The sequence below is a fragment of the Parasteatoda tepidariorum genome, chromosome X1, assembly GCF_043381705.1.
Source record: "Parasteatoda tepidariorum isolate YZ-2023 chromosome X1, CAS_Ptep_4.0, whole genome shotgun sequence".
Classification (NCBI taxonomy): domain Eukaryota; kingdom Metazoa; phylum Arthropoda; class Arachnida; order Araneae; family Theridiidae; genus Parasteatoda; species Parasteatoda tepidariorum.
Window position 1 is genome coordinate 357,333 of NC_092214.1, and position 13,061 is coordinate 370,393.

Genomic DNA, 13,061 nt, shown 5'->3' on the forward strand with positions numbered 1-13,061 from the left:
TTTTAAGCTTATGCTTAATTGAACTATAGACAAAGAACAAATTTTTGAGACTATTGAAAAACTGATATTCATAAATATAAGTTATTTATAAATACCAAATTTATTTTGCTAAGTCAAATATTGTCAAAGGCGTATATATCTGTGACATACATCTTTTTTCTATCAATGAATTTGCTCAATATTTAGTACACACTTTTTAAAATTCATTTCTTCAACTGTTAAAAAATGCAACTTTATATAAAAAACATTTTACTCTGCATTGAAAAAAAAAACAAATATATAATTTGAAATTAACATTTATTTTGTAATATTTTCCTGGGAATTTCTAATTTTATTAGAAAATTAGAGCCGCCACAACTTTCGTCCACTAAGTTTTAAAGTCTGCCAACAAAAGTTGATTATAAAGGTTATTTTTTCAATATCACTACCGATTGAAGAGGATAGTTTCTTTAAGTAAAAATAATAATTTATGTTTCTTTCTTTAAAGAAAGATGTGAAAAATATGTTATCTAATATTTTGAAATTAATCTTATGTTTATAGAAGATTAATCCGATTCAAAAAAATTTTCTTGTTTTACAAAACTTAAGTAATTCTTTTAAGATAAACGAAGCTTTAAAATGCCAAGAATGTTTATTTTTACTTATTTCTTGAACTTTAAAAGCTTTTTTTTTTACAATTTACTACACCTCTTTCCTTTCTGTTTATTGATGTAAAAAATATGTTTGTTTTCTCTCAACAGCATCTGGATTTTTTTACTAACGCTTCATCTATCTTTTAGCAAAACATTTTTTTGAACCTATGGGAATGTTGGAAGATAAAATCTATATTCAAATCCCCTTTCAGCTTTTATTATTTCAAGAGCGTTTATTTTCGATTCTAGTAAAATCTTATTTTCAATATTCTCACTTTTTGAAAATTCGATGAGTTTTGTGATTTTAGTTCGGATGCTTTCACTTTTCCGATTAAGCATTTTGGGATCCGCCATCTTTAAGAAAACAAGGAAAGTTATTTACACAAACGCGCATGCATAAAAACTACAATTTGCCAGTTCAGTTAGTTTAAATTTAAGCCACTAAGGCTTTTAATTCCACTGTTGTAGTAGCTATTACTTATGTAAATCAAAATTCATATCCATGAGATAAGACCAAAAAATATTTTGGTGAATTCATAGGTCGTTGGTTATCAAAGGCAAATTAACGGCAAATCTAGTAATGGCTATGAAATTTTTAATTAATAATCTATCTATATACAAATAGTTTAGACCATAGCAAGCTTCATTAAGAATCTTGCAGCCACGACTAGCCAGTAGAATTAACTTTCAATTGACTAAATAAAACGTTCCTCAATAGAGGGCGCTGTTATATTAAAATTAAAACGAAAGATCCAAATAAGACCAAACAGGATATATTAATTATTTTTTGCAATGTTTAGAAAAAAAATATATGAAAAAATATAGCACAAAAAAATTTACTTCCCTAAGTAGATCACTAAACTCTAGTAATTAATTGTGTTTCAGAGCTAATTTTTGCTTTTTTTTTTTCAGCATTGACAGTCCGATTTCTCACTAAAAGATTCATTGGTGAATATGATCATCAAACAGGTAAGTTTTCTTTCTTTTCAAAATAAATCTGAGTTATAATTTTAAATACAGAATAACGTGAACTCATGTTTCTATTTTGATCAGTTATCGATTAGGCTGAAAATATGTCAGGCCGCGAATTCGGACTTTTCGAAATTCTACAATCGCACGAAATACGTTTAGATTGTGAGATTTTTTTTCCAATTTTTCTCTTGCATTTTAATAGCAATTCCTGAAAATGATAATAACTGATAAAACACTTAGGATCAATAACAAAACACTTCTGTTAAGTAAGAAGGTATTCATTGGATGATTAATTTATAAGAATACTCTAAAGTGAAAAATGCAAAAAGAATAAAAAGTTTACTTATCACCCAAAAAATTTCTTGAAATAAAGGACAACACAGGCTGTTGCACGAACCCTTTTCAAATTTTTTGTGTTGAAAAACTGGTAGCAATACTGGAAAAACTATAATTGATGAACAAAGAAACATTAATGAAAAGAAATTAAAAATGGATATAATATTTTGTACAAATACTCTTGTATTGGTGTTTTGCATTCTATGTATTGCTGGCAATACTGGAAAAATTATATTTGATGAACAAAGAAACATTAATGAGAGGAAATTAACAATAGATATAATATTTTGTACAAATACTCTTGAATTGGTGTTTTGTATTCTATGTATTAGTGGCAATACTGGAAAAATTATATTTGATGAACAAAGAAATATTGATGAGAAGAAATTAACAATATATACAATATTTTGTACAAAATTTTTGCTTATTTGAATAAAAATATTGCTTAAAATTAAAAGAAGCAAATTTTCAGCTCTTTTATTTTATTTTCATCATAATTTGTACCATGTCCATGTCTTTCAATGTATGTATTGTACAGTGTGCAAAATTAAAAAATATCTTTCTAAATAATTTTTTTTCAAATGATCAAATTTTCATGATAGAAGTACCAATCTTAATCGTTGAAAAGGCTCAAATATGCTAATTAATTCGAGTTATTAATGAAATTAGGGAATCGGACACAAAAGCGTTCTTTCTCTAAATGAAGAAAAAAAAATTTGACAATCAAAATATGGGGTAATCGCAATCTGGAAAACATGGTTCCAATAATTTAGTTATGACAGGGGTTCAAATTTTGGGCCCTTAATGTTAATTTCATTTTTTACGCATTTCATCCGATGTGGGATATCGAAAAATTTTTGCATGCAATCATAAAACTCTATTATCATTAAAAAAAAATTTCTTTAAAGATTATTTATAGCTTTTTATTATTTTATTTAATCGGACCGAAAACATTTTGAGGTATTAGACATACAAATTTTTGCACCATTTTAAACTGCACAGTGTTAAATGACAAAATTTGATCAGAAAAATCGAAAATGTGGATAATATTTCCTGATTAAAAAAAGTCGGATTTTTAAAAAATTATTTCTATTTGATTTTGTTCAAACATTGCGTCATTTATAATTGCACAGTTTAAAGTGAAGTAAAATTTTGTTTACGACCCTTAGTAAATAAAATAATTATTTTGTATGGAATTATGCTTAGATAGATGAATTTTATAACAAAAATTGACTTAAGAGGAACTCAAGATAGGGAGAGAAAATTCTACATAATAAATTTTAATTAAATAACGAATGGTGGTCTTTATTTGGCAGTATCTTTCGAAACAAGGTTGTTACCGAATCATTGAACTGTATTTTAGATTCTTTGTTAACCTTTTGTGGCAGAATTAAGAAATCAACAGTTTTTAATAGATCGATAAATAGTTGCCTGTTTTTAGACTTTCGATAAGTATCTTTGTTTTTATGTAATTAACGTTACTCAAAACCATAAACGTTGTTGCCTTACAGTTTTGAGAAAATATTCATAAAAATTATCAAGCTTTATTTCTCCTAATATAATGAAGTTTCTGCCTTTCTGTAAAGGAATTCTGCTGTCTGACACTACTAAAGCATCAAAAACTTGTTTGGTACAAAAAAAAAAATATCAAGAAAACACAAATTAAAAATTGATCCTAAAATCACAGAGAGCGAGGGTTGAGGCCTCTAAAAAAGTTCCTGAAATATGACGAAATACGCAAAAAGTTAAATCAACATTAAGGGGTCCAAACTTTCGACCACTTTTCTGACTACAAACCCTCATATTTTGATAGTCTAAACTCTAAATCCGTCGAAAAAAGTGCAAGTTTATTCAGAGAAAGTATGTTTATTTAAATCTGTAATTTCACTTATGGCTATCTCCTTAATTTTTATTTAGGAATTAGCTATGAGATAATTTTACAAAATCCAATACATTAAGTTTTATTAATTAGTTATCATATTTGAGATCATCCCTTTGAACTATTAAGTCAAAGTTCTAATTTTTGTTGGTCTTACCCACTAAATTTGTTCCTTTCGATAAAGGAAACCCCACTAAATATGACATTTAAAACGAAAATTTTGATAATTAAAGATAGCTCAATTGACTCAAAATTTGTCAGAATGTAAATTTAAAAGTTGTTGCAATAAATAAACATGAGTTATATAATTATTTGGGAGTCACACGGAATGATATTATATGAGCTACAGCATATATGAGTTATATACAGCATATATAAATTCCCTTATAATTGACTTATTTAATGCCACAGAAAACATTTTAATTTCTACTGAGATACTTCCACGGTAGTGATCCTCTAAAACTAATATTATAGCTGCATTTCATCATAATCATTCATAGCTATTACTTAATTTACTTCTTCTGTACTCTGTGCGGATTTTAACATGGTCAAATTTCTTCCGAATAATTGTTCTCCAAAGATTCATTTGGTTAGATTCGATTTGTTTAACTTGTTTCCTCATAGCTCTCAAGATTCTTGTTTTAGTAAATGCATAACAAGACTTAATCATAGTACGGAGAGCAAGAAGAAATTCTCACAAAATCGACTAGAAATGTTAGGGAAAATCTTGCGAACATATCCTGATGATCTCCTCAACCACATTCAAAAAAGGAATTATTACTTCTTGTTACTCGCTCAAAAAATAGGTCGAACGATTTCTCTGGTTTTCACGCTTGGTTGAGGGAATAACTTAAACTGTTATAATATATATATATATATAGAGAGAGAGAGAAAGAAAAATATAAATACTATTTTTAAAAAAAAGATTAAAAAAAAGTTTAGAAAAGAAAACATTATAAAGCCAAAAAACAAAACTGTTTAATTTTTTTAAAAATATATCTGATGCCTTTTTTTTTTAAAAAAAAATAATAACTTTTCTTCTTTTTTAAAATATGTTTTTGTTTGTTTTCCTTGTATTTATCTTATAAATTATATTTTTTTTTTTCATTGCCATTTCATTCAAATTACTTTTTAAAAATAACCGCAATAAATAATAGATCAATGATTGCATCAACAAGAAAAAAAACCACTCCGTGGCATTGTGTTTCTCTTTTAAATTTTTTGAGAAGTTCTACTACATGGAAAGGAAACTACAAAAACATTAAACAAACTGTTACAGAAATTAAGTATAATTCGTCTTTTAGTGAAAATATTTTCGTGGTTAACTCAGTCTGGAATAATAAGCCAGGATTTACATCTGGGTCACTTGCTTAAGTTGTATTTAATAAATATTACAAAATAAATTAATACTTATTATTGAATTCAATAATGAAACTCTCTATACCTTTGTTTATTTATATTGATGCCAATATTTCTCATGTAATAGCCTTTGTTATGAGAAAGTTCATCAACAGCCAATTTATGCACCCTCGTATATGTGAAGACACATTTATTCAATTAATAACACAGCCACTCAACTGCAATATAAGATATTGACATTTTTTAGGCATAACATTCAGAAAGGAGATTAATTTATGACATTGAATTTATTATGAATATTAATTATTTTAATATTGAACGGCACCAAAACAAATACAGAAATTAAAAAATCCATTCCAAAGCAAAATACATTTTTTCATAAACAGTTAAGGAATAGATTTGTAAACCAGACTATTTATTTTGCATAAACTGTTCAATTTTTTGAATTAACCAAATATTTTTTTTCATTTCAGAAAACAGATATAAAAACGAGATAATGGTGGATAATGATCCTGTTATATTTGAGATTGTCGATACATGTCCAAGGGTAAGAAATGTTTTCTCTTAAAGACTGCTTATTTTAAGTAAATAGCTTATGATGCGTAAAGACGCTAAGATAAAATCCACTCGAAAAATTCCATCAAATGAAAAAGAATCTTCAGAATAATAATAATACGAACTCATGTTGGCGCATACAAGTAAGTCAAAATGAATGTTCCAATTTCATTTATGCCCTCTGTAATGTATTCATTAAAAGTGTACATACATGCAGAAGTTTTGAATATTCACTTATAGATGGAAAAACAAAACGGGCAGAAAAACGTGTTCGTAAAAGGCTCACTCAATAGCAAAGGGCGTTTTGTACGTTTCAATTCTGAACAAAATTCGGTCAGACAGACCATCTGTCATTGGTATTCGAAATTCCAAGAGAAAATCATCAGAGTTGGACAACGAATTACATTTATGTAACAAAAGTATCGAACAATGCATTTTTAATGAAATTTATAACATTTTGCTATGAAATTGGGTTATTCATTTTGTACATCGTGTTTCACATTCATAGGTGCTTTGAAGAATATATGTGCTCCGAAAAATTCTCTTTCTCTATGTGTTTTTTCCATCCACCCTATCTAACAAGATGTGCTTTCTCATATAAGTATATTTTAGGATATTTTATTTAGGATATATTAGGATATTTTATATATTAGGATATTATTATATATGTTAGGATATTTTATTTAAGATATTTTAGAATATTTATTATAATAAATATATTTTATATAAGTATATTTATTATAATAAATCATCAGAATTATAGATAGTGTTACTTGAAGGTTAAGAACGGTTAATGAAAAACAGTTCACGCGAACCGTTTCTTTCTTTAACAGAACCCATCTTCATTGTGTAATTACTCTCGAGAAGAAACAAAAACTTAATTCCTAAAATACATCCTTTTATGACAAAATACATCCTTTTATGACTCTAGGTGGCTACGTATCATTTTCGCACTTGCTTCAAATCTTCAGAATGACCAATGAATCAATATTCTCGAAGATATCTCATTAATTTAATAAGACTTGACCTAAGATTTGCTAAGAGATAAACCTCAAAAAAACTATTCATATATTTAAATAAAAATTAATAATTCCAGGCAATTTTTCTATAATTAAATTAAATAATTCTTATGTATCACTTTTATGGAAATGGTGCTTTAAAAATTATCGAGGATTTTCTTAAATTATTTTGATTGTAACTTAACGGTTTTAATGTTAATTTATAATTTTATCTTGTAATTACTTAGTTTAATTTATGTGCGAAATAATTTTTCATAACGACGATGATTTCTTATCTACATTGTGTAATAATTTTTAAAGGCAATTTTAGTTTTTAGTAATAGTCTTTATTTCTTGGTATCGTTTCAACTTATTTTTGTTTCTTAGCATTAAGCGACTTTCATCTTGTTTTGAAATTTATATTCTGATTTGTTCCAATTATGAATTTCTAAATAAAATTAGGATTCCGTATGTTTAATATTCTTATGATTTTAAACCAATTAGTTTTATACTATTTTAATGATAATTATATTTTTAGTTTGCAGTCATTTAGTTCCTTTTATGCCATTATACTTTTTATTAATTACTATACTAAACTTTTACTAATTAGCACAAGTGGGCTCTAATGTTAGGAGGATAGCACGTGCTTCCTCAATATTTTTTTTTAAATCACAGAATATTTTTTTAAGTTCTTTTCTTTAAATTCTTAAAAAACTATTTTTGATGTAAAGAAAAATTAATAATTTTTGACAGTTTTCTAAAAATTAAATGAAATAATTCGATATTTATCACTTTTATAAAAATGGTGCTTTAATAATCATTTTTTTTAAATTATTTCGACTATAACTTAATGATTTTATTGTTGGCTTATAATTTTATTTTGTTGTTGTAGTTCATTTACGTCTCTCTAGAGCTGCACAATGGGCTATTGGCGACGGTCTGGGAATGATCCGAAGACATGCCATCACAATTTTGATCCTCTGCAGAGGGGATGGCACCCCCGCTTCGGTAGCCCGACTACCTGCACGCGAAGTCGAGCACTTTACGGTAGAAAAGTTTAACGAGGACCAATACCGCACACCCTCGGTCCCTACGCAGACTGATCCAAGTGGTCACCCACCCGCACACTGACCGCAGCCAGTGATGCTTGACTTCGGTGATCTGCAGGGAACCGTGTCTTAACGATCAGTCCACTGCGGGACAATTTTATTTTGTAACTATCTCGTTTTATTTATCTTCAATATAATTTTTCTCGGTTACAGTGCTTTCATATCTACATTGTGCAATAATTTTTTAAAACAATCTTTAGTTTTTATCGCTGTCAAACGTTTTCAGAATCGTTTCAACTTATTTTAGTTTCATAGCATTAAACGACTTGTTTCGAGCTCTAAATTTATATTCCAATTTGTTCCAGTCATAAATGTCTAGTTGAATTCTGATAGAATACTTAGATTTAATATTGTTTTGATTTTTAAACCACTAGTTCTATTTTTTACTGAATATTCTTTACTATTACTACTGATGAATTTTAAAAGAAGAGTAAGATATTTCAGCATATATCAATAGAATGTTTTTGAATTATTTTATTTGATTGACGTTTAAAAACTTAGCAGCAATTTGTGAAGACCGGATTGCACCAAATGTATAAAAATATTAAAAAGAGGTGCAATATTTCTCATAGTAAAAATGCTATTTTTTTAAGAGAACCCATATCGAGGAATCATATGGTTATAAAGCAGCTTTGCGAAAGAAGATTTTCTGAAAAAGGCCGGATTTTGTTTTTTAAAAAAAATCGGTCTTTAATGGCTTCTTAATATTTTATTATTCAAAATTAACAAACACGTATTTAAATTACTCTTATTAATGAGTATGCAGTAAAATGATAGAATTAAATAATTTAACTTTCGCTTAAGGTTATTTATTCCTTAACGAGATTAAATGTTATTGATTTTAATTCTGTAGTTGAATCACCATAGTAGCTTCAAAAGCAGGCATTTTTTGAGGCCAGAATGTTTCAAAATCAGACTAATTCAATCATATTCTAATGCATCCTAACTGTACTTTAAATTGATGCAAAATAATCATTTTTTATAATTACTAAATCTGTTATAAATTAGGCATTTTCTATAAGACTGTGCATGATTTGTTCGAAATAATTATAGTTCATTTTTTACTATTCATATACAAAATTATAGAAACATATCTTTACTAACTCATATTTCTGATGAAATACTTAGCGAATTATCTTATAACTTTAGAAGTGCCATGTAATTGCTCATACATTAAAAATTTTTTAAAGCTTTTAGAGGGCCAGCAATGAATTACGAACACAAAGAAATGTAAGCAGCTTATTCAACAAAAATATATAGTAATAAGCTTGTAATTTGTATACACTACTTTGGTTATCATATGCAATAATAATACAAAATTTTGTAAACATATCTTGAGGATTCATAGAAATATGGATATTTTTGTTGTAAAAAAATTTCGCCTTTGCTTTTTATCATAACTTCAGAAATAACAGAATCAAATAACAGAATTTCAATTAACAAAAATATTATTTAAAAAATTGAAAAAAGAATTATTTCGAAATCAAGATATGAATATTTTAAGTAGTCCTTTCATACCGCGCATGCGCGGAAAATATTTAATAAAATTATTTCATAATTTTGTTCTGAATCGTATTTGGTAATTTGTGAGAAAACCCCAATTTGAATATCACGAAAACTTAAAAAGTTTCTTGCAATTTTCTAAGTAGTTTTTGCAAATTTGGAAAGATAGCTGTGATCAGTAAAGGTTTTTTGACAAATTTTATTTTGTACTATTAAACAAGATATATTATTAATTATTTATTAATTTTTGTTGCTAATTGAAAATTAATCTAAATATTTTGTTAAATTTTATTGAATATTTCTGCAGTCATAATTAAAAACGTAAGGCAAAAAATGTTTTTTTTTTAATAAAAATATCTATATTTTCATGAATATTTAAGCTGAACGAAATTTTGTGCTGTCATTGCATATGTTAACCAAAGTAATTGATTCAAGCCTAATACTATATTTTTTTGGCACATGGTGTACATAAACACTATTTTTTGTTCATAATTTATCGCCTCAAACCTTTAAACTTCATTGATAGGTATCGCAAATCGCTTCTAAAGTCTAATTTGAGATATATTAAAAAATGAGTTGGTATAGAAGTGTTTGTCTAACACTGCGTTCATTTCTAATTGCTGTTCTAAGTAGTTTAAAATCTTCTTAGGCTTCTTAACGCTTACAAGTTATTGCTTCAAAATACTTCGAAGGTTGCTGTTCCAAATTGCTCCTTACACACAATCACTAGTAATTGATTAACAATTTTATTTCCCTTTTAGATAATTACAGTTTTTGAAATATATCCCTTCTAACAAGAGCCAGATTTTTTAATTTTAGCTGGTTTCTTGAGGTGATTTATAACCTGGCTAAAATCTGGCAATCATGAAATATAGAACAATGATCTGATTTACTCTGAAACAATTAGGTAATAGAAACAAATTAAATGCATAGTTTTTTTTTAAGGTTTGGACTACGTGATCATTAGAAACCTAAAATAATTTTTGTTTTGCTATTTTTTTCTTAAAAATGTATTTTGTGAAAATCAGGATTGTGTTTAATTTTCGATACATTTTGATTGTTGTTATTTTTATAAGCATTACGCATCGATACAATTTACTATGTTAAGAAGATTAGGATTAATTATCATAGAATCATGAAGAATAAGAAATTTTGAAGAATTATCTATTTGAAAGAAAACATTTCTTTTTGTCTTTAATTCTTCTGATACTAATCTCTTTTGTTCTTAATCTATACTTATGCCTTTTATTGTTATAGTTTTGTGACTATGCTATTGATAATTTTGTTTTTATCAAAATTAAGAAGTGAGACAAAGTAATGTGAAACACTCGATTAGCTCTAAAATAACGTTGTGAAAGTGCCGTAAATAAATAAACAATATTAATTATAGAACTGGTGAATAAAATCACTATTCGAATTAAGAAATTCAGATCACTGACTAGAATAATGTGATTTTGATCAGTGATTCAAGTCAAGGGATTTAGATCAGTCATTCGAAACAAGTTATTCAATCAATGATTAGAATAAAGTGATTCGAATCATTGATTCAAATAAAGTGATTCGAATCACTGATTAAAATCATGCGATTCAGATCATTTATTCGAATAAAATCATTAGAATCACTAATTCGAATTATACAATTGGATCACTAATCGAATCGAGTGATTTTAGATCAGTGATTCAAATCATGCGATTCAGTTCATTACTTGAATCAAGTGGTTCAGATTACTGATTGAAATCAAGTTATTCAGATTACTGATTGGAATCATGTAATTCAGATCACTGATCAGAATCATGGCATTTTGATTACACTTGTGGGATGAGGGTAGCTATCGAACATGTCAGCCGTCATCTATGAAAAGGTACCCCACCATAGAATCGAGTTAACATGTCTTATATACTAGTGAATTGAAGTTGTAATTTTGTAGTGGTAGTTACGCTACAGTACTCCCCCACCAGAATTATATTTGTGATAGAATTCGATGAATGGATACCACTAGTTGAATAATTGCTGTTTTTGTGCGAAGCCGGGAGAGCCGTATTAAGATCACCGTACTTTTTGAGTGCTGAATGTGAGAGGTGTATTAACTTCACGGTCGCTCCTGTGTTGCCTTTGGCAGTCGAGTGTATGCAGGCCGGCGATGTGTGCTCGAGACTGAGTAGCAACAGTGCGAGGAGGTGGATAATGTTGCAGACACAAGTAACAAGTCAACTATTCAATGTGGATCATCCAACGAAGTCGGCGTTATTGTCAATGTAGGCGTACCCAGATCAAAGTGGGCGTTACTGCCAAGGTAGGCGTGTTCACATCACGTCCGAAGGTCACCAATGTGGGGCGAGGGTAGCTATCGAGCATGTCAACCTCCATCTATGAAAAGGAACTCCACCATAGAATCGAGTTAACATGTCTTATATACTAGTGAATTGTAGTTGTAATTTTGTAGAGGTAGTTACGCTATACACTGATTCGAATCACTTGATTTAGATCAATAAATTGAATCAAGTGATTCGAAACAATCTAAGCTTGTGATTCGAATCACTATAGGAATCAAGTGATTCAACTCACTGATTGTGATCAAGTGATTCAGATCACTGATTCGAAACACGTGATTTTGATTAGTGATACAAGTCAAGGGATTCAGATAAGTCATTCGAATCGAGAGATTCAGGTATCAATGATTCGAATTACTGAATCGAATCATGGGATTCTGATCTATATTCGACACAAGTGATTCAGATCAGTGATTCCAATCTTACGATTTAGATAACTATTCGAATCATGTGATTTGATTAACGTTTCGAATCATGTGATTTGATTAATGTTTCGAATCATGTGATTTTAATTAGTGATTCAGATCACTGATTCAAATCACATTATTCAGATGAATAAATTGAACTAAGCAATATGGATCAATGATTCAAATTAAGGGATTCAAATCACTGATTCAATCCCTGCGATTCAGATCATGGATTTGAGTAGCGTGATTCGAATCACTAACTCGAATCATGGGATTCGGATCAATATTCGATTGAAGGGATTCAGATCCATGATTCGTATCATTGATTCCGAACAGTGGTTCTAATAAAGTGATTAGGATCAGTGTTGCAAATGAAGTGATTTGGATTACTGATTCGAATCATTTGATTCGGATTACTGATTCGAATCATTTGATTCGGATTACTGATTCGAATCATTTGAAACGGATTACTGATTCGAATCATTTGAAACGGATTACTGATTAGAATCATTTGATTCGGATTACTGATTCGAATCATTTGATTCAGATTACTGATTCAAATTATGCGATTCAGATTACTGATTCGAATTATGCGATTCGGATCACTATTCGAATAAAGTGATTCAGATCACTGATTGGAACAATGTGATTTTATTAGTGATTCAAATTCAGATCAGTCATTTGAATCAAGCAATTCAGGTATCAATGATTCGAATTAAGTGATCCGAATCAATAAATCGAATCAAGCCATTCGGATCAATGATTCAAATCAAGTCATTTGGATAAATGATTCGAATCAAGTGATTCTCGTCATTCATTCAAATCATGTGATTCTGATCATTGATTCGAATTAAGGGATTCGAACCATTGTATCGAATAATAGGATACGGATCTGTACTCGAATCAAGTAATTCAGATCAATTATTCGAAACAAGTCATTCAGATCAGTGATTCCAATTTTACGATCCGGATCACTGAAA

The 13,061-nt window shown here is 28.5% G+C and overlaps 1 protein-coding gene and 1 long non-coding RNA gene across 3 annotated transcripts in view; one reads left to right on the top strand and one right to left on the bottom strand.

The window, feature by feature from the left end:
* Positions 1-13,061, top strand: part of LOC107455721 (ras-related and estrogen-regulated growth inhibitor) — a 64,907-nt gene that overhangs the window by 44,489 nt on the left and 7,357 nt on the right. For both annotated transcript variants that reach the window (XM_016073389.3, XM_016073388.3), the window contains 2 exons: positions 1,545-1,601; positions 5,652-5,725. In XM_016073389.3, the coding sequence (XP_015928875.1) occupies positions 1,545-1,601; positions 5,652-5,725 (131 nt within the window). The remainder of the gene's footprint in view (positions 1-1,544; positions 1,602-5,651; positions 5,726-13,061) is intronic.
* Positions 1-13,061, bottom strand: part of LOC107455723 (uncharacterized) — a 78,754-nt gene that overhangs the window by 24,628 nt on the left and 41,065 nt on the right. The window contains exons 3-4 of the long non-coding RNA XR_001585621.3: positions 5,264-5,396; positions 1,955-2,049 (exon numbers count right to left, since the gene is read on the bottom strand). This is a non-coding gene — a long non-coding RNA (uncharacterized lncRNA). The remainder of the gene's footprint in view (positions 1-1,954; positions 2,050-5,263; positions 5,397-13,061) is intronic.